The sequence below is a fragment of the Salmo trutta genome, chromosome 21 (genome assembly GCF_901001165.1).
Source record: "Salmo trutta chromosome 21, fSalTru1.1, whole genome shotgun sequence".
NCBI classification, from domain to species: domain Eukaryota; kingdom Metazoa; phylum Chordata; class Actinopteri; order Salmoniformes; family Salmonidae; genus Salmo; species Salmo trutta.
The window spans coordinates 39,323,072-39,345,358 of record NC_042977.1 but is presented as its reverse complement, the minus strand read 5'-3'; the positions used below and the strand labels follow the sequence as shown (position 1 = coordinate 39,345,358).

Sequence of the window (22,287 nt, the reverse complement as noted above, 5' to 3'; positions counted from 1 at the left end):
CACTATTAAATGAAACTGACAGACTTGATGCGTCTGTTTCTCAAACTAGACACACTAATGTATTTGTCCTCTTAGCTAACACAACGTGCCATTGGAACATACGTGCCATGGTTGCTGATAATGGGCCTCTGTAGATATTCCATAAACAATCTGCCGTTTCCAGCTACAATAGTCATAATATTGCCAATGTCTACAGTGTATTTCTGATCAATTTGATGTTATTTTAATGGACAAAAATGTGCTTTTCTTTCAAAAACAAGGACATTTCTAAGTGACCCCAAACTGTTGAACTAGTCAAGGTTGTGTGTGTAATCAGTCAATTGAAGGCCCTAACTTGGTAATAGACTTGGTAATAGAGATAAGCATCTGTTGGTCACAGATACCTTCAAAAAATGGGCCTCACATTGATCCTCAGGATCTCGTCACGGTATTTCTGTGCATTCAAATGCATTCGCCCACACAATGCCGTAAACGTGGTCTGCGGTTGTGATGCCGGTTGGACGTACTGCCAAATTCTCTAAAACGACGTAGAGAAATGAATGTACAATTCTCTGGTAACAGCTCTGGTGGACATTCCTGCAGTCAGCATTCCAATTTCACACTCCATCAAAACTTGAGACATTTGTGGCATTGAGTTGTGTGACAGAACTGGATATTTTAGAATGACCTTTTATTGTCCCCAGCACACGGTGCAACTGTGTAATGATCATGTTGTTTAATCAGCTTCTTGATATGCCACACCTGTCCATGTGGATGGATTATCTTGGTAAAGGAGAAATGCTCACTAACAGGGATGTAAACACATTTTAGAGAATGTTTTTTTTGAGTATGGAACATTTCTGGTATCTTATTTTTTCAGCTTATGAAACATGGGTCCAACACTTTATGTTGTGTTTCTATTTTTGTTCAGTATTTTTATACTGTAGAGATCAGTGGTGTAGTGGAGGGTAAATGCAGTTTACACACCTTTTGATGAAAAATGGAGAGACGGCGATCAGAGTTTACCAATACATCACGTTTAGAGATCATGTTTTAAGATGGTGAGGTTTCTAGCTGAGGATAGCTGAAGGCACCAGAGTTATAACCTCTCACTTTGCCAGAAATTCACACACATACACAGTCTAATTCTAGTTTTTTCCATGTTAGACTGTGTTAATGTTTTCAACTTTGAACGGTCATTCAAACTGTATTACTGCTAAAGAGATACTTTGGGATTTTGTCAATGAGGCACTTTATCTCCTTCCCCAGAGAGATGAACTCCTGGATACCATTTTTTATGTCTGTCCAGTATGAATGAAATTAGCAGTGGTGGAAAAAGTACCCAATTGTCATACTTGACTAAAAGTAAAGATACCTTAATAGAAAATGACTTAAAAGTTGCCCAGTGCAATACTGCATGAGTAAATGTCCAAAAGTATTTGGTTTTGAATATACTTAAGTATCAGAAATGCATGTAATTGCTCAAATATACTTAAATAGCAAAGGTAGAAGAATAAATCACTTAAAATTCCTTATTTTAAGCAAACCATAGGGCACCATTTTATTTTTTACAGATAGCCAGGGGCACACTCCAACACTCAGACATGAATTTACAAACGAAGCATGTGTTTAGTGAGTCCACCAGATCAGAGGCAGTAGGGATGACCAGGGATGTTCTCTTGATAAGTGTTTGAATTAGACCAACTTACTGTCCAGCTAATCATTCAAAATGTAAGGAATACTTTTGGGTGTCAAAGAAAATGTATGGAGTAAAAAGTACATACTATTCTTTAGGAATGTAGAGAAGTAAAAGTTGTCAAAATAAAAAATAGTAAAGTACAGATACCCCCCAAAAATACTTAAGCAAAAATACTTCAAAGTGCTACTTAAGTACTTTACACCACTGGAAATTATAGGTATTTTCGCAAGCCAATGCTAACTAGCGTTAGCGCAATGGCTGGAAGTGGAAGTCTATCGGTATCTGCTAGCGTGCAATAAGATTGAGGTGTTGGACAAGAGTAAATGTCAAGTTTACTAGTGCTGTTTTATCGCGGTAAAAAATCCTAAATGCTCATTCTGACAAACATTGTTACACCATGTGCCATCCACAGACTGTCAAATTCCTATAATATCTAATACATTATTTTAAAAGGAGACATCAGAATTCCGGAAATCTCCCTGATATAAACAGCCTGGCACCATTGAACCAAAGAAACGATGATTTAGCTATGCGTGGGACCGTGCAGGAACTGACCAATGGCAGGTATCAATGGACTGACCAATGGCAGGTATCAATGGACCGACCAATGGCAGGTATCAATGGACCGACCAATGGCAGGTATCAACGGACCGACCAATGGCAGGTATCAATGGACCGACCAATGGCAGGTATCAACGGACCGACCAATGGCAGGCAACAATAGGCGTTTCCTGATATCAATGAGTTTCTTGATAATCAAAGACTGATAAATACATGCACTAATGGGCGTGTCCGGATTAAAAAAAACGCCCCGAATTGCAGTCTGCAATTACACCATGTTGGAGAGGGCAGCTGAACAGAAAGATCCACAACAAATATTTCGAGACTCATTTTTCTATCCTATGCAGATTCCCTAATCGACAAATATCCAGCAATCATAACCTGCAACAAGCATGGAGAGAAAAAGGTTGGTTTTAAACGAATTGCTCAAAGTAGTATTGAGAAGGACAAGTAGTAAGCAAAAAGACGGTAGACATTATCGAAGTCTGCAGGAAAAGCTTTATAGTTATCATTAGGGAAAGTATGGATGGATGGATGTATGTATGTATGGCTGGCTGGCTGGCATTATTGTTACTTGATGCAGTAGCCTGGTAGCTGGCTGGCATTATTGTTACTTGATGCAGTAGCCTGGTAGCTGGCTGGCATTATTGTTACTTGATGCAGTAGCCTGGTAGCTGGCTGGCATTATTGTTACTTGATGCAGTAGCCTGGTAGCTAGCTGGCATTATTGTTACTTGATGCAGTAGCCTGGTAGCTGTCTGGCTGGCTAGCTGTCTGGCTGGCTGGCTGGCCACTAAAGTAAGAAATCGTCCTTTTACTAGCTAAAACTAACAAAGTTGAAAGACCGTCTCCAGATTGCATCGATTTGCTAACGTTCGCTTACTAGCCATCGTTTGTTATTAACAAACTATCAGCCCTCCCGTAGCAGGTGATCACACATGTAATTGTTTCTGCTAACGTTAATTAGCAAGTAGCTGTCGGTCACGAGTCTTTTGGGTGCGTTTAACATTCGAGACTGACAAACAAATCACCGTGTGTCGTAACTACTCTATTATTAGTAGATAGTCACATTTACCCATGATACATCGCGCTGTTGACGCTTGTGAAAACGGTCAATGTTTACATCTGTGTTCATTGATTCACATGATGTGGAGTTTCTAGCTAATACAGTATTGTGAGGGTATAACCTGTTGTTGGTTAGCTAGGAAAGCTAGCTAACTAAGTCGTTTACTGATGTTTTTTTGCAGGCTGAGGCTCTAACTAACATTTACTTGATTGTAGTCATTTAGTGACTTCGTGCATTCATTATAAGATAGCTAGGTGGGACAACCACATCAGTCATAGTAAGTACATTTCTCCTCAATAAAGTAGCTTTCAGCGAAGTAAGAGCTAGTAAGGGAGGGGAAAAGTCAAGTGTGTTTTCACGAAAGCCCCTTTTTTCTCCAATACAAGGCTCTTTTAAAAAAATCAAACTATGCAACTCATATGTTTTATGCATTAATGATAGTTTCCTGAACTGCAATAACAATTATTCAAGTTTCTGAACAGTCTTTCTGAAAAGTACTTTTTTTCCTCATGGTTAACTACAAGTAAGTTTTAAAATAAGTTTTAAGTTTGGTGAGGGTGCTTTTTACATTCATGAGTTCGCTTTGACTGACAGCTCTTTGAAACACCTATGTCAAGCAACTTGTATGCAGTGTTGCAGTAAAACCATCTCAAGCTAATTTGGTGATACAGAAATCAACTCAAACAACAATGAAGTTTCATCTGTTTTTTACCTTTATTTAACAAGGCAAGTCAGTTAAGAACAAATTCTTATTTACAATGACGGCCTAGGAACAGTGGTTTAATTGCCTTGTTCAGGGGCAGAACGACAGATTTTTACCTTGTCTCTCGGGGATTCGACGCTGTAACCACTAGGTTACCTGCCGCTTCAAGATATCAAGATTTTTTTGAATACAGCTCCAGTTTGGAATGTCTCTTGTGATGCGGTTCACAGCACATGGGACCGGGAGACCTATGAGGAGGCTCACAATTGGCCCAGCATTGTCCAGGTTAGGGGAGGTTATCGCCTCAATTGGCTGGCCGGGATGTCCTTGTCCCATGGCGCTCTTGCGACTCCTGTGGTGGGCCGGGCGCATGCACGCTGACACGGTCGCCAGTTGTATCCTCCGACATTGGTGCGGCTGTGTGTCAAGAGGACGCATTACTCTCGACCTTCGCCTCTCCCGAGGTCGTACGGGAGTTAGACTTGTCCCATCGGTGCATCTACCAATTGGGGGAGAAAGTATTTTTTTTATATAAATAAAGCAACAATAATTTTTCATACTTTGGTCATCATACTTTGAGCTGGCTTCCTTAAAATATCAAATTTCATGAAAAAACATGATTTTGACTGTTCATGACGTTTAATCAAAATTAACCCGTTATTGTTTTGTCCTCAGTGCCCTCATTAAAGTTGTAACTGCAGGTTGCTGATAAGCTGCCCTCGGGTTATCGCCTCATTTCAATGCTAATGTTTTTTTTGCTGTCCTGTCTTACTGCCTCATTTAGTGACCCTGGAAAGAGATTCCTGAGCAAGTCCCAGCTAGCTTGTTACCTGGGCAACACCATGGAGGTGCACGCCATTGAACCCCGTGCAGGAAGGATGCTCATGAATAAGCTTCAAAGGAACCGGCACAAGCATCGCTATGACAACAACAACCATCAGATCAAGGTGAGAGAGGGCTTTGTAGACCAGGATCATGTGTAATCTGTTTGACCTTTAAACAATGATCCCTGTTTCTGTGTTGAAGGTTAAGCCGGACCTGAACACGACCTTACCAGTCAGACAGACAGCATCTATCTTTAAACAGCCCATCACCAAGGTGACCAATCACCCTAGCAACAAAGTGAAGACAGACCCCCACAAGGCTGTCGACCAACCAAGACAGGTGAGTCCAGCGATACTCGGCTCTTATTAGTTGTGATATAATGATACTGTTATTGCTGCAATATGGTAGGGAGATGAAGTCATCTACTCTGGCCTAGCCCTCAAAAGCTTATTATTGGGATGAGTCACTCAATTTAACAAGCTTAATCAAAGCTTGTTAAATCATTCCTGTAATGTGGCTAAACATTTTGACATGTTCTGAGTGGCAGCAATTTAAATATATGAATTTCCATGAATTATGAATCACATTAAGTGTTGCATGCAGAGTCCAATGTCTAGTTGTTGTTTACACACTGTTGGTCCTCAGCTGTTTTGGGAGAGGAAGCTGAGTGGTCTGAGTGCAATTGACATTGCAGAAGAGCTGGTGAAGACCATGGACCTTCCCAGGGGCCTACAGGGTAGGTACACTGACCTTCCCAGGGGCCTACATGTTGAGTACACACAGCAGCGAATACTTGAGTTTCAATATATACATGTAAACACACAAAATTGTTGGGTTTTATCTGACCCTGTGTATGTCCCCGTCCCCAGGTGTTGGGCCTGTGTGTTCAGACAAGACCTTGCTCTCTGCAATCGCCAGCGCCCTGCACACCAGCCCCACCCCTGTCACTGGTCAGCTGACCGCAGCCGTGGAGAGGAACCCTGGGGTTTGGCTCAAAAACCGCCCAGCCGCTCTGCAAGGCCTTCATGGTTACCGATGACGACGTCCGGTAGAGTACACATATAAACCCTGTGGTAGGGCACAACAACACCCAGCTAATGTGGGGCCTTGTAGTTAACCCTGCCAAGAGGACTGTCGTCAATCATTGCTCCCTAACCCCTCTCCCACTATGTGGTGTATGTAGGAAGCAGGAGGACCTGGTCCACAGTGTGAGAAGGAGGCTGGAGGAAGCTCTGATGGCGGACATGTTGGTTCACATAGAGGACTCCACCAATGAGGCAGACGCTCTGAAGAAGGAGCAAACCGAGCAGGAGGGCGTATAGCCAAGGTACAGCAGAGCAGTATAATATAGAAATGAAGTGGATAGATCGAGGTTACTTTGTCTTTTATAATGTTGTGTTCTGTGGGTTTGTTCATAATACTTTACATGGGGAGAGAACGGGTAAAGTCCAGAATTAAAACATTAACATAATTCTTTGACAATACCAGTAGTAACATGCTATAGACAAACGTATTGATTTACTTGTGATCATTTCTCTCCTACGGGGTTGGTAAATACTACAGAGGGCTGCTTGGAACACCGTTTTCTACCCATACATGTACAGGATATTCACCAGGATCTGACTAGCATCAGTCAACATGAAGGATCCTCTCTCACTGGGACCTCCACATACGTCTTTCTGCCTGGAAGTCGGCCAACTACAATTGAATCCATATGTATTTTCGACCAATTTAAATTGATTTTAGAAGGGAAAAAAATTAAGACCATAGACAAGGCTTTGAAGTTCAGAGTTTCAATTCACTTATTTTTACCCTCAATAATTGTCTGGAATGTGGACAAGTATGTATGGCGCTTTAGACAACGTAGTCTTACCTTTTGTGAATACTCTTAGCAAGTTAAAGGTCGAAACAGAGTTAACGTTTGTCTGTGTGCATGCGAGAGGGGGGGGGGGGGGGTTGAGAGGGAAGAACAGTGTGTTTGTGGGGCACCACTCAGTCCATTCCATTTAAAAGGTTCCATCTAGCTCTGTCTTGTGTTGCCCTGGTTCCACTATCATTTGTGGAGAATTAGGGGCACAGATTGGGCAAGGGACCACATACTGTAAGATAAGTTGGAGGCTCAAAATGGACTTAGCAAAACACTACCTGTTGCATCAGGAATCAGTCATAGATAAACGTGCAGCATATGACCTGATTTATCCTATAGGTCTTGTTATCCCCATCTTATTTGGTTTGGTGTTCTTCAAACAATGTAGTCTGGATAGTCGTGAAGAGCGGTGCTCTGCACAGAGTTTGCATGGCTCATATGTTCCTATAAGTTCAAAATGGTGCTAATTTCATCTGTTCTCATCTTTGTAGATGTATTGTTGTTTCATGTTACATTGAACTGTCAATAGATGTGACAGCTGACTGCACCATTACTCTGAGATGGTTGCCTATTTGGGATTTTATTTTTTCGGTTTTAAATGCTATTAAATGTTTACCTTAACCTGTTCTTGATTTGAGGTATGAATGGGAAGATCATTCACTGTCATATGAAGATGTCTGAAAAAGTAGGACCCCATGAAATGCAATTTTTCAAATTATGCTTTGTAGTAAAAAAAAACATTTTGTTTTTCCTCAGAGGGATTTGTTACCATTGCCTGTTTTAGAAGTTGTAGGTAAAACATCAAGCAATTAATTTTTTTCTGTAAGAAAAATAAATGCAGTCTTTTGTCATCTGTGTTCTTTTAGATGCTTGCTATGTGAGATCAGCAGTCGGAGAAGACTCACCAGACTTGTCTGGTTTTGTAGGCTACGTAGTGATTCTGTAGGTAGGTCAATGTGTGCATCGGAAGTTGAAGCTTGAGTTTGCATGGCAATCAATAATGGATAATTAATGTATTATTCTAGAGACTACATGGAATCTGGCATCTATTATTCAGTTATTGTCCCATTTGGTCAACCTCAAGGGCTTGACAGGCACCCACACAATAACAGGGACATTGCTTTCGCTCTAGACCTTCACACACAGTTGGTGATCTTGAACTGCTACCCTTGACAAAAATGTTGAGGTTGATAGGTTATTTTGTCCCCATCTTCCCAATAACCCACTCTACCTAACCTGTAAATTGTGACACCACCTTTGCATCAATAACTGTCAATTTCCCACGACGTTTTCAAAAACTGACACGGAACCATCAGACGAATTATAATTTGCTTTATCAATTTCCAATGTGGAAAATGATCCACCAGCACAGTCACTGAGGTATAAAATAACAATATCGATCGCGACGTGCGTGCGTGCCTTGGCCTTTGAACCCATTGTTGTGTCGCGGATGACGTCAGTTCTGTGCGAGACAGGCAGAGCGGCGTGCGCCTGGCGAGACAAAGGCGGCGGACCAGGGAACAGCTAAGAGAAAGAGGTTAGCTAGATCCAGATACAGTTTTCGGGAGGTATGTGCATTGAAATGTAATAGACTACGAACCGATACGAAAAATGATGGGCCGCTAAACGACATCCGGCTGGAATAGGTTCTCATCAACAGCCTGTCCCTTCTCATTCGTTTTTAAACATTTTCTCCAACGCCCCCCAATTTAGCGAGCTAGCTAGCATTAGCGCACTGGTCGCCACTCACCATTCCTTCAAGAATCATAAGAGAGGAACTCAATAAAATCGGGATTTGGCCAAAGGGTAAAGTAAATTTCAAGATATTTTTACCCCCCCCCCCCCAAAAAAAAAAAAAATACAAAAAATATTTGGCTTAGACAAATGATTTAGCTGAAGTATTTGTGCTTTGCTTTCCAACTAACGTTAGCTAGCTGTGGTACTCCCAAACAAAGGGGACGACAACGTGACTGACTCAACTGTGGAACTAGCTAGTTTGCTAACTAGCGTACTGTAGCTAGCTAACAACAGATTAGCGCTTTCCCAAATGTGATGCTCCCTTTTCGGGATGTTACCGATTGAATAGACAAAATAGAATGACCAAGTCTTGTTCAGTGTTATGGAATATTTAATATTGGCTTATTAAAATATGTATGATGCACATTTCAACAAGATAACCAATCAGTCACAGGCTATTTTTGCCAGACAGTGAGACAGAATGCAACAACACAGACAAAGCAGTAAAGGAGGCTTGAAGGGGACGGCGTCCAAGAAGAACAACACACTAACCTATTTAGTTATGGAACTAACTAGCTATATGACAGCAAATGCTTTTACAACTTTTAGTACATTTCATTCGTGTGTTTTTAAAAACTTATCATGACTCAAAACGTTTTGTGCTGAAACTCCCTTTGTTTGCCTCTCCCAGAAAAGAGCGCTTTTACACCCACAGGCGACCCAAGATCGGATGTTCATCCTCGGGGACTATGCCTAGCCCCTTATTCCACCCCGAGATTATGGACCACGACATGGTAGTGAGCAGCCAGCACAACGGGGTCAGCCTGCCCCGAGAGACGGATCAGGAGTCCCGGGGCGAGGGCCATCAGGAGGCTCTCCGCTTCGCCCTGGACCAGCTGTCACTTATGGCCCTGGAGAAGGTGGACTGTGGTGGTGGAGGGCACGTTGACCCACTCGACGAGAACCAGGGACCGGTCTCCGAGAATTGCAACGGCGGTTATGTCAACCTGCAGTTGCTGGAGCACCCAGGAGGCTCCCGGGAATCCCCGACGTCCTGCTCCCCGTCTCCAGAGTACTATGGATCGGGCGGGTACCACATGGCTGGCCCGCACTCTCACTCCATGCTCGGGGAACAAAACTCAATTATCTGCAATCGCAAGAGGAGTGTCAACATGACCGAATGCGTACCAGTGCCCAGCTCCGAGCACGTTGCTGAAATAGTGGGAAGACAAGGTAAGAATTCAGTATTTTCCCCCACTTTTGTTTACCTATATAGTTTGGCCGTCGCTAGTTAGTTCATAAGATATTAAAGCTAACGTTATTAGATGTTAGGGTCTAGTTATTACAAACTACCCCTTATAACCACGAATGCATAGGACCATGCACCAGACCGCCTTCCTTTGTTTGGGTGGTGAAATGTCTCAGCGTCTGGTGGTGTTATGAGTTGTTATTGATGTGTACAGTGGATGTTGTTTATTCGCATAATACATGTAGACATAGAATGATTTTACTGGCCTTATTTGCATGTCCTTACAGCAGTGTTAAACCAACTACAGATGTTATTGGTTGTGTGTGGTGCATGGGGAGGGGGGAGGGGTGGGAGAGGGTCAGACAAAGCGGCAGATTGTCGGGAGTCTGGACATGTCTAGCAGGCTGCACAAAACAAAAGAAGCCTATCGAGTAATTTAGCGATATGTACGACAGAAGTAACCAATTTTAAACAATATGTCTGGGTGTTTATATTGACGTCCACGTTCAAATTAGATTTGTAGTAATTGTGTGTAATTCATGCTCGGCCCTAAAGCGAGGCAGTTGGGATGGCCGCCGCGCAGAACACGGGACTGGGCGGTGTTTTCGCCCCGCATCCAGCCCAGTCGACCGCTCTCCGCCGTTTTTCAAAATACACACATATGTTCTCTCCTCACACATTTCGCACAATATTGACTAGTTAACATACACTCAGTGGCTATGCTTGGCGCGCCGTTGTGGCTACGTTATGGCATTGTTCTCTTTGTTTGAAAATGCCATGCTTTCTGCCTCCCCGAATGACATCACACACGTCCCATCCTATTGGTGGGTGAGAGCGACCTGTCCATATTTAAAGAGACAGTGCAGCGGTTCTTGGGTTAGCATTAGAAATGCTACGAGGCTAATAAGCTATAGGCCTACATAATGGAATATATATTTTTTGCCAGGCTGTTTGTCAACCAGTGAATGCAGTGCAGACAGATTATTATTTTAACCAGTTTAGTAAACATTTGTCCACAACAAAGTCCTATTCTCTGAATCAATCAAGTTAAAGTCACAGTAGCTATATATTATTGATATTATGTATTATTCATTTTCAGTTTATGAAACAACCATTACTTTACACCAAAATTACCCTATTGAAAATGATTAATTCTCAACTCCGCCAAACACAATTGGCCAACATTGTTATTTCCCCTCTTTCTCGCCTTTCCATCACTCTCGGCCCCAGGCTGTAAGATCAAGGCACTGCGTGCAAAGACCAACACCTACATAAAGACCCCAGTGAGGGGCGAGGAGCCCGTGTTCATCGTGACAGGGCGCAGGGAAGATGTGGAGATGGCCAAGCGGGAGATCGTCTCGGCGGCCGAGCACTTCTCCATGATCCGGGCGTCCCGCTGCAAGGCTGGGGCCACAGGCACAGGAGCACCCGGGACGGGGGGAGCAATCCCAGGACCCCCACACCTGCCTGGACAGACCACCATACAGGTATGACAACCACAGTGGGAGATACAGTAGCCTAATGTTTTGTTTGCTTGTTGTTTATTTAACCAGGTGAGTTCCATTGAGATGGTTATCTTTATTTCATGACAAGGGAGCCTTTGCCAGTAGCCAGCATCACAAGTACCTGTGGAGATATACAAATATGGGTTGAATAGAGGTCATGATAATATCGAACTTCTACTTTCATACACTTAATTCGCAACCGTTCAGTTCCATTTAAATGGCAGTTCTTGATATTGTTTTACGGCTCTGCCAGTACACTGTGATTCATCATCTGTTTTTATGACTATGTAACTTCCTCTTCCATAGTTTTACCTGGTCAGGTCACGTGGTCTGGAAAACTTACTCTTATTTCCTCCCGTGGTGCAGGTTCGGGTGCCGTACCGCGTGGTGGGGTTAGTGGTTGGTCCCAAGGGGGCGACCATCAAGCGCATCCAGCAGCAGACCCACACCTACATCGTGACGCCCAGCCGGGAGAAGGACCCTGTGTTCGAGGTGACGGGCATGCCAGAGAATGTGGACCGAGCCCGGGAGGAGATCGAGACGCACATCACCTTGCGGACCGGGGCCTTCGTGGACCTCCAGGGAGACAACGACTTTCACACCAACGGAACCGACGTTAGCTTAGAGGGCCTGGGCTCGCTGGGTGCTGCTCTCTGGTCTCGGGCAAACAACCACCATGCTGCCCCTCCACCCCCGCCTCCCCCTCCACCACCGCCACTCCCCCTGGCCATGCACCACTCATCTGGGAGGAAGCTGTCCTCCTTGGCCTCCTACCACCAACACAAGGGAGGGATGGGCTCTGAGAGCTACAGCGCCCCCAGGAGGGCCACAGAGGGAGGCAGCCCCACCAGCCCCTTCAGCACAGGCTCCAGCAGCGCTGGAGGAGGAGGCGGGTTCACCCCTGGCCTCCCCTCTGAGGAGCTGGGCTTTGAGTTCAGCGCCGCCAACATCTGGGCACCCTTCGTCAATGGAGGAGGAGGGAAGGTCCCAGGCTCCTCCCAGCAGCAACCTCTCCGCCGAAACAGCAGCGGCCTGAGTGGAGGCGCCATCACACCCCGCCTGTCCCCCACCCTGCCCCCCGACACCGTGGTGGGACCCCTAGATCATCCGATGGCCCGCCGGGCCCAGAGCGACCCTCTCAGCGCCCTCTCATGGCTGCAGTCGGGCGGTACTGGTGCAGGGACCATCTCTGGAGCATCTAGCTCCGGAGGCTCATCCACCGGTTACTCCTCCTGCTCAGCCTCCTCCCTGCCCGGAGGCTCTCCCACAGACTCAGAGGGCGGGGGCAGTGGAGTGGGCCTGGCCTCTGGCATGCTGGGCCGGCTGAAGGCTGCGGCAGGCTCTGGGGCTGGAGGTCTGATTGGTGTAGGGCCAGGGGGTGGGAGCAGGGACTGTTTTGTGTGCTTTGAGAGCGAGGTGACAGCGGCCCTGGTGCCCTGCGGCCACAACCTCTTCTGTATGGACTGCGCCGGACAGATCTGCCAGTCCGCTGAGCCCGAATGCCCTGTCTGCCACATCCCTGCCACACAGTGCATCCGCATCTTCTCCTAATGAACCCCCCACCCAAAGACCAGGGAGGGGAGGTGTCATCTTAAAAAACATCCCTTTCTTTCCTCTCTGACTATCCAAGAGAACTGCAGTGGGGCATCAACTGTGGAGGAACAGACACCAACAACTTTTGCTAATAGGATGGGCTATAATGATTACAATATTAGAAATGACACTATACGGATGTTGATTTAATTATAATAACTATGACAAGAATAATGTTAGTAATAATGAATATTATTTCCAGACGGGCTGATTTTGGTTGATTCTGCAGAAGCAGTTGGGCTGGGATCAAGAGATTTCACAGTGGACTTGTGTCTTATCTTTCTTCAGGCCTTCATTCTGACCTGGACAAGCCTTCAGGACTGACCTAGCTCAGCCTCTAGGTTGCCTGTCTGTATCGTTTTCATTCCGTCGCGTTTTCAGATATCTCTGCCTGCTTCTTTCACAATCCTTTTCCTTTGCCACTTTTGTAATTAATACCAGATATTTTTCGACAGAGCTGCCTAGACCTGCACCTTTCTGGTTTCTTTCCGATGTTCTTTGACAGGATACGAAACACTGTTTTTCTGGTCTTCTCTGTTCTCTCTAACTCTCTCTCTCTCTCATGCTGTAGTATAGTGACGTAAAGGAAAGGCTTTGGGATTGTGGTATGAGCCTGGAACAGTCACAGAAACAGACACCTATGAGACCAGGCTGAGGGACCTCATAGATGTCATGAATGAAGACTGAAACACCTTAAGATATTTATACTGTTCAGAAACTGCTATTCAATGTCTTGGTTTTAACGACCAGTATAGGAATAATATAATAGTTGAAAGTTATTTAAGAAATATCAGAAGTAATGCCGTAGGTCAGTTACTCAGTCCCTGTTGGTCTGTGTTTCTCTCAAACCCTCTCTTCCTATCTCCCCTCTACCCTCCCCTCTACCCTACCCTCTACCCTCCCCTCTACCCTACCCTCTACCCTCCCCTCTCTCCTTCAATAGTTCCAGAGTTGGGCTTTGTTTCTGGTTCGATTGAATGAAGCAGAGCCTTGTATTAAACCCTACTGTTGTATTCCATGTCGAAGGCTCAGCTGACAACAGAATGTGTAATTGAAACAAACATGTCTTGTTTTTGGCTCCATTCCTCTTTCTTCCCCTTGTGGAGCTCAGTGTAGACACCTAGCCATCCACATGACAAACTAAACCCAGTCCACCCAGATCTTCTATCTGATACAGTTTGCTTTGGACAGCTAAATATTTTTTAGATAGGTTTTGGCTTTTTCACTGTAAACTGTGGCCCGGTTTGCCCCTGACTTCTTTCTCTCTCTTTCTGTCTCTGTCTCTCTCTGTCTGTCTCTGTGTCTCTCTTTCTGTCTGTCTCTCTCTGTCTGTGTCTCTCTGTCTTTGTGTGTTGAAGTCCAACAGGAGAATATTGGTCTTGGTGATGTCACACACACAGGAATGTCTCTGCCAATAGGGATCTTGGTTAAGAGGAGGCGGCCCCTGTCCCCAGTATTAAGGGCAGTCCGAATGAGCCGTCTCTCTGTGCACTGCAAACCTTGAGCGACACATTGTAATGTTTTTAGCCCCCACCTCAAATCCCCCAGCTAAGCTCTTTTTCTCCTAGTCTAACCCCGGATCACCCTGCCCAAGCGGCAGTGGCATCCTGGGAGATATATTTTCTGTGTATTTTCTTTCTAGTAAGTTCACATCAACTGCCTCTCTCTCTCCTATGGTGTTTTTAACTATGATGTGGACAGGTTGGTTTTGTTGTGACGGTACGGTTCACAGTTGTAGTATGTAGCCTTTTGAACGTACGTACGGATGTATTCATAGAATGAGACAAGCCATGATAAACAAGATTAAAAACAGGGCTTCCTATGAGCACACACACTACATGTTCAGGTGTTTAACATTCTCATTGGTGACAACAGGGAGAGTAATCAACATATCCAATATGGCAGCTAGTAGCTATTTCATCCAGGGCTTCCAGACACTATGTGTTCAAACAGCTGCAGAATGTGTTGCTGGTTCTTTTCTCTCCGGTCTACGTCTATAGAACACTGGTCAACCCTGTTAGCACCGGGCTGTCTCAGTGGTCAACCCTGTTAGCACCGGGCTGTCTCAGTGGTCAACCCTGTTAGCACCGGGCTGTCTCAGTGGTCAACCCTGTTAGCACCGGGCTGTCTCAGTGGTCAACCCTGTTAGCACCGGGCTGTCTCAGTGGTCAACCCTGTTAGCACCGGGCTGTCTCAGTGGTCAACCCTGTTAGCACTGGGCTGTCTCAGTGGTCAACCCTGTTAGCACCGGGCTGTCTCAGTGGTCAACCCTGTTAGCACCGGGCTGTCTCAGTGGTCAACCCTGTTAGCACCGGGCTGTCTCAGTGGTCAACCCTGTTAGTACCAGTCTGTCTCAGTGGTCAACCCTGTTAGCACTGGGCTGTCTCAGTGGTCAACCCTGTTAGTACCAGTCTGTCTCAGTGGTCAACCCTGTTAGCACTGGGCTGTCTCAGTGGTCAACCCTGTTAGTACCAGTCTGTCTCAGTGGTCAACCCTGTTAGTACCAGTCTGTCTCAGGGGTCAACCCTGTTAGTACCGGTCTGTCTCAGTGGTCAACCCTGTTAGTACCGGTCTGTCTCAGTGGTCAACCCTGTTAGTACCAGTCTGTCTCAGGGGTCAACCCTGTTAGCACCGGGCTGTCTCAGGGGTCAACCCTGTTAGTACCAGTTCTTCTAATTCACGTCCATCGTCTGTGAACAAATGAACAGAAGGCCCTGTTCCAATACTTTTCAACTGCAGCCTTCCTTTCTCCCCTCACACCTTGAGGTACTATTCAGTGATCTACCATGTGTGGACAGGTGTTCCCAGCAATAAGGTCACTTCAGATCAGTGACTGCCTTCAGGGAGGGAGAAGGAAAATATGCATTTCAAGAGAATGAACACTTCACATGGTATAGGCAGAGCTGAAGCCAAGCTACTTTTAACCAAACCACTTCTGTGTGTTTAAGATGCCTGACTCTAAATGAGCTAGCCAAGTGAAGAGGACAGCGGCTTGACGTCTTAATCTGTAATCTAATAGTCAACCCTCCTCATTTAGATACACTATCTCCCCCAAACTGAAGGACCCTCCATGTCCACAGATGTGGAGCTAGTAGTCACTGAGGACTCACATTTCACTGATGACTACTCTAATGATGCGTTGGTGCAAACTTGCTACTGACACAGATACTGTTTGTCGAAAAAAGGAACGGCCATGTAGGGCAGCACAGGGGCACAGCCTCCCCTCTCCAGCTCCTCTTTTAGGAATGAACTGTACAACCCTGACCACCCCGTGGTCTTTCTCTCTCCCCTCAACGTGAGAGTGATGGATCTGTGTAAACTGGCAACCCGTCCCTGCTGGGCTTGATGTCAAACGTTTAGTTTTCTCTGCTCCTGCAGACAAGTTAGGTGCAGGGGAGGACGTGACCATGTCTTTAAAGGAACAGCTAGACTGTGAGTGTTTGTGTGAATCTCCTTTAGTGTTAAATGGAGGCCAATTTTAAAAGGGCCCCTTTTTTCCAGAACTGCCCATGACTTCTGTCACTTAATGTCCATAGTTGAATTTGCCAGGTGGTTCTGGTGTAGGATCTGGTCTGGTTGTTTCACTAGCAAACTCTTTACCCATAGTCCAGAGTGTTATGGTCATGTACAGTAACAAACAGCTAAAAGGTACAGAATATTCTCATATTCTGCAGATGTATTTTTTTCTGAACTTAACCTCGCCCCTCTCCTTTAGGTTTGAAAACAGGGTTTATAGAGGCTCGTTGAGGAATGACCTCTGACCTTTTTGTGACAGAGGTGGGCCCAGAGAGCGCCACGCCCATCTGGGCAAGCCACTCCCCCTGAAACTCTGCCTTTCTATTTTGCTTTAATTCTTTTTGTATGCAGAACCAAAATGTTACGTCAGCAAACAAGGTTTCAGGCCTGACTTGTATGTATATACCCTGAATACAATCAATGGGATCTCGTTTTAAAAAAAGTTACCAGACTTAAGTAATGAAGTTAAGTGTAGTTTTTAAAAACATGTATAATTATTTGTAAGTTAACCATATGCATGTCTTCAAGCCATCAGGCATTAGAGGGGAAAAACTTTTTACACATTTTTATTTTTACAATTTATTTGCTTACCTAAATATCCCAGACAATAATGTGACCCTTTTTTATTACTTCAAAATGATTTTTTATTTACCATATTTTTTCCTTTATTTCCTGTGTACTACATATAGCCAATTTTATAACAAAATGAGAAAATTATTGAATACATTTTTTAATTGAAATATATTTTATTTGAAAGTTTATGGACCTTTTAACCGTGAGCCGGAACAATTGTATACGCATATCATTTGAGCTGACTTGACGGTTATGAGAAATGTATCAAGAGTTTTATTTTTTATGCTTCTTTAATAAAATCTTGTTTTTGGTTTCTTTTTTTACTGTAAAACAATAACCCTATTGTGTTTGCATTTTCTTTCACCTCTCTAGCTTACTTTATGGTCAGACCACATAATTGAATACCACCTTATGCTTTACCAAATTAACTAAAGTAAATCTTAACTCTTATGTTCTCAACTGCATAGTTGGTTGTTAGTAAGCATTTTCACATTTTCACCCGTTGTATTTGGCGCATGTGACAAATAAAATTTAATTTGACTGTAGAGTAGTAACTAGTAGGAGGTTACCTTGCATTCCACACTTTCAACCAAGTCAGGCTGTGTTAACACAGGCAGCCAATTCTGGGCTTTTATTTCACTAATTGGTCTGTTGACCGATCAGAATTGGGCCACCAGTCTAAACTTAGACAGTTGTTCTTCCCCTCTAATCAGATTTAGACCTGGAACACGAGGTGGGTGCAATTATCAGAAAGAGCCGAAACAGGGCTGCGTTCAGTACATAGCGTAATAGAAGGTACCCCAGTGGCCTAATGGATAAGGCACTGGCCTTCTAAGCCAGGGATTGTGGGTTTGAGTCCCATCTGGGGTGGATGAAGGCAGTTTGGGAAAGAAGAAGACAGTTCATGTAACAAAGATGTTGAAGCTATCGTATTTTCCAATTTGTAAGTCGCTCTGGATAAGAGCGTCTGCTAAATGACTTAAATGTAAATGTAGAACGGTCAATTGAACGGTGCTGTACTGAATGACCAGTTGAAAACGGGAAGGGTTGCCCTTTAAATACATCACTCATTGCTTCAAGGCACACCCACCAAACAGAGCAAAGGTATCTCTGTTCAAGAACGTACTAAAACGCGTTTCTCATTGCAAACGTTGAAGCGAACTGAACACACCCCAGTAGTCAGCACTGCGTAGGGTAAGTTTTGAATAACCCTGGGATAGGGCATGACATTTTAAGAATGCTTATTTGGGGGTGTTTGGAAATTTAGGTTTATCAAGGGGTTAGGTTTATCAAAACTGAAGCATGAATGTCCATAGACTGCTTTCAAGGTAATGAAACGAGAAGCTTTTAAATATGGGTGAACTATCCCTTTTATCCCAAGTTGGACACATTGTCATCTCTCATTCCACCACATGATGGCAGTAGATATCAACCATGGGCTATGAATGATGGGGGTGGGGGGGTGTGCATTCTGCTAAACATCTCCCATTCAGACGGGATGCCGTTTCCAGCAGACAGCTTCTGGAAACAGCAGATAGATTTAGTAGGACAGTACATAGGAAGGACAGTGTCTTTTTATATGTGATCACTAAGTGTCAGAGATGCTCTAATAGAGGAGAGAATAAAGTACAGAAAATGTCAGACACAAATGGCCTTTTAATAGGAAGCAGTTCACAACCAGGCTGCATTCTAACCCACCTTCATTCTAGATAAAGAACAATCAATCATAATGATAATAAACAAATTAGAAACATCCTCAGTAGAAAATAATTCTCTCATGCAAATTCCGTGTACACGCTACATTCATATTGGTTAAATATTTGTATGTATTCACAAGCCTCTTAAAAAATAAAATGTTAGAATTCATTATCATTACATAGGTATTTAAATGAAAAGAGAAAAAAAATCCCATTATTGGTAACATCAAAGAGACGCGTGCTGGCACGATAAAGTTCATTTTCCCTTCATGCACTGGTGTTTGTTTTTATTCACAGGGTGGGCATCACTTGGTCTCCATGGAGATGTGGTGGCGTGCATGCATGTCATCATCTCACGTGTGCCCTTTTGTGCTTGCGCATATGTTAGTGTGTGTATATGTGCGTGTGTGTGCAGTCTTTCTATGAGTGGTAAGAAACAGCAGGTTCTTGGAGTTAAATTAAGATATACATGTACTGTCAGCTGTCATGATCATGTGATGTGAAATGACATTCAGATGCCTTTGGTTAAACAGAAGCTCAGAAGATAAAAACAGAACAGCAATGTCTTAGCTCTCCCTCCACAATGCAACATGACACGGTCCATGTTGCTCTCTAGCTGTGAAAATAGCAGCAGAAGCTCTAGAGTTGATTCAAACTCATGTACAACAAGCACAAACATCACAATACAAGCATTTTGTGCCAACACCCACATGGCATTTCCATTGTAAAAAAGAAAAGTAATAAAAACGATATTGTGACACACTGGAGAGATCCAGTGAAATGTGTTGTTTTACAGTCAGCCATAGTTGAAAACGGGAAGGGTTGGGTAGGGCGCCCCTGGAGCAAATTAGGGTTAAGTGCCTTGCTCACGGGCACGTCGACAGATTTCTTTTTACAGTAAGATAAATCTTTGAGTGGGTGGTTGATATATAGATGTGGTATTATTAAACTACAACGATGGCTTGATGTGGTATTATTAAACTACTACGATGGCTTGATGTGGTATTATTAAACTACAACGATGGCTTGATGTGGTATTATTAAACTACAACGATGGCTTGATGTGGTATTATTAAACTACAACGATGGCTTGATGTGGTATTATTAAACTACAACGATGGCTTGATGTGGTATTATTAAACTACAACGATGGCTTGATGTGGTATTATTAAACTACAACGATGGCTTGATGTGGTATTATTAAACTACAACGATGGCTTGATGTGGTATTATTAAACTACAACGATGGCTTGATGTGGTATTATTAAACTACAACGATGGCTTGATGTGGTATTATTAAACTACAACGATGGCTTGATGTGGTATTATTAAACTACTACGATGGCTTGATGTGGTATTATTAAACTACTACGATGGCTTGATGTGGTATTATTAAACTACAACGATGGCTTGATGTGGTATTATTAAACTACAACGATGGCTTGATGTGGTATTATTAAACTACTACGATGGCTTGATGTGGTATTATTAAACTACAACGATGGCTTGATGTGGTATTATTAAACTACTACGATGGCTTGATGTGGTATTATTAAACTACAACGATGGCTTGATGTGGTATTATTAAACTACAACGATGGCTTGATGTGGTATTATTAAACTACTACGATGGCTTGATGTGGTATTATTAAACTACAACGATGGCTTGATGTGGTATTATTAAACTACTACGATGGCTTTGGCGTTGACACTTCTACTAGCCAACACAAGTCTTTGAAAAACACTAGCTGGTCCATTAGAGTTGGTCCATTCATCACAATCTCTGCAAAGTCATCCTCTGGAAAAGTCGGACCAGTAGCTGACTGAACAGCAGATAGGAGAGGTCTTAATGTAAGCCGAAATTCTCTCCAATGTACAGTATTCCCAAAGCATTTCCCAGTATGCCAAGAAAAACACACATGTTCTATGAGAAGGAAATTGAGATGAGTCCATTATAACAGGGAATTTCCCACTCAGTGGTCCAATGAAAATGTGGGATTGGTATTCCACTCCTTGGATCATGGTATTGCAGTTGGAATTCCTGGGCATGCCACCGGTTTCCAGTGATTACGTTGGGGTTATATTGCTTGCCTCTACATACCACAAATAAACACTGAGCCCAGAAATCAGGTAGGACAGAAAAGACGGACACAGACAGACACACACACAGCCATACTCCAAAACGGGCTAAAGCTTATCCTCGGAAAAATGCAGGGCCAAATTGTCAAAACAGAACAAATAGGTATTGCCTTAAAAACACAGAATCAGATGATTGAAAAGGCAGTCAGAGAAACCATGCAGTTGCTCTCTAGTGACCTTATGGTATACAGTGAGCTCCAAAAGTATTGGGACAGTGACACATTTTGTTGTTTCGGCTCTGTACTCCAGCACTTTGGATTTTAAATTATACATTGACTATGAGGTTAAAGTGCAGACTGTCAGCTTTACTTTTAAGGTATTGTCATCCATATCAGGTGAACCATTTAGAAATTACAAAAAGTATTGGGACAAATTCACTTTCACATGTATTAAAGTAGTCAAAAGTGTAGTATTTGGTCCCATATTCCTAGGTCCCAAAGTCTACATCAAGCTTGTGACTCTACAAGCTTGTTGGATCCATTCGCTGTTTGTTTTGGTTGTTTCAGATCATTTTGTGCCCAATAGAAATTATTGGTAAATAATGTATTGTTTCATTTTAGAGTCACTTTTATTGTAAATAAGAATATAATATGTTTCTAAACACTTCTACATGAATATAGATGCTATGGCTAATCCTGAATTAATTGTGAATAATGATGAGTGAGAAAGTTAGACACACAAATATCATACCCCCAAGACATGCTAACCTCTCACCTTTACAATAGCACGGGATGTTAGCATTTAGCAATCTGAAACACAACCAAAACAAACATGCAAATGAATCCAACAAGTTTGTAGAGTCACAAGCTTGATGTAATCATTGCGTGCTAGGAATATGGGACCAAATACTTAACTTTTAACTACTTTAATACCCATATAAGTGAATTTGTTCCAATACTTTTGGTCCCTTAAAATGGGGGGACTATGTACAAAAAGTTTGAAATGAAAAATACACTCAAATTAAAGCTGACAGTAGTTTAACCTCATAGTCATTGTATCATTTCAAATCCAAAGTGCTGGAGTACAGAGACAAAACAACACAACTTGTGTCACTGTCCCAATACTTTTGGAGCTCACTGTATATAGTGGCCTATGGGTTAGTTAAATCTTATGGCCCATAGCACAGAAAACACATTTATTACATTCTCACAAACACAGGTGGGTGGAGTGACCAGGCAGTGTGTCCCTTCAGTAATGTCTACGTCTGCTGGTCCTGTAGCCCTTTGCAGTATTTGTGCACTTTCAAGGGAACATAGAAGGGGGTTTATGAGGGGTTGAATCAACCATCTATTGGCTAGTATTACTCCTTTATAGTAATGTCAGGCCAGGGTCTTTGCTAGGGGAAGTGAGTATGTAAAAAGAGCAGACCATCTTCAAAAGGTACATGTTTGGGTCTGCGGCACCATCTCAGTGTCTATATACAACATGGCCATATGGTGTGTTCCAAACACGCTAACATCCAACAAGTCTGATCCAAACCTAGGCTAACCTCAACCCATGTGAAAGACTGGCGTGTCTTACAATCATCCAAAATACACATTCATATCAAACGTCGGCACTTTCTTCTTTTCTCACTTC

General features: G+C 43.4%; 1 protein-coding gene, 1 non-coding gene and 1 pseudogene across 4 annotated transcripts; all 3 read left to right on the top strand.

The window, feature by feature from the left end:
• Nucleotides 1-2,493: 2,493 nt before the first annotated feature.
• On the top strand, nucleotides 2,494-6,577 carry LOC115157406 (methyl-CpG-binding domain protein 3-like; annotated as a pseudogene).
• Nucleotides 6,578-8,141: 1,564 nt separating this feature from the next.
• On the top strand, nucleotides 8,142-17,210 carry LOC115157404 (RNA-binding protein MEX3B). Of its 3 annotated transcripts, none has more exons than XM_029705618.1 (4): nucleotides 8,142-8,268; nucleotides 9,129-9,670; nucleotides 10,917-11,173; nucleotides 11,558-17,210. In XM_029705618.1, the coding sequence occupies exons 2-4, from the start codon at nucleotides 9,187-9,189 to the stop codon at nucleotides 12,740-12,742; spliced, it is 1,926 nt and encodes a 641-aa protein (XP_029561478.1). In that variant the 5' UTR covers nucleotides 8,142-8,268; nucleotides 9,129-9,186; the 3' UTR covers nucleotides 12,743-17,210. The 3 variants fall into 3 exon arrangements, with proteins under 3 accessions (XP_029561478.1, XP_029561477.1, XP_029561479.1); XM_029705617.1 differs by having other exon boundaries at nucleotides 8,142-8,506; XM_029705619.1 differs by having other exon boundaries at nucleotides 8,143-8,237.
• Nucleotides 17,211-17,670: 460 nt separating this feature from the next.
• Nucleotides 17,671-17,743, top strand: trnar-ucu (transfer RNA arginine (anticodon UCU)). Its single transcript has one exon. It is a non-coding gene; the product is annotated as a tRNA-Arg (tRNA).
• Nucleotides 17,744-22,287: the final 4,544 nt, after the last annotated feature.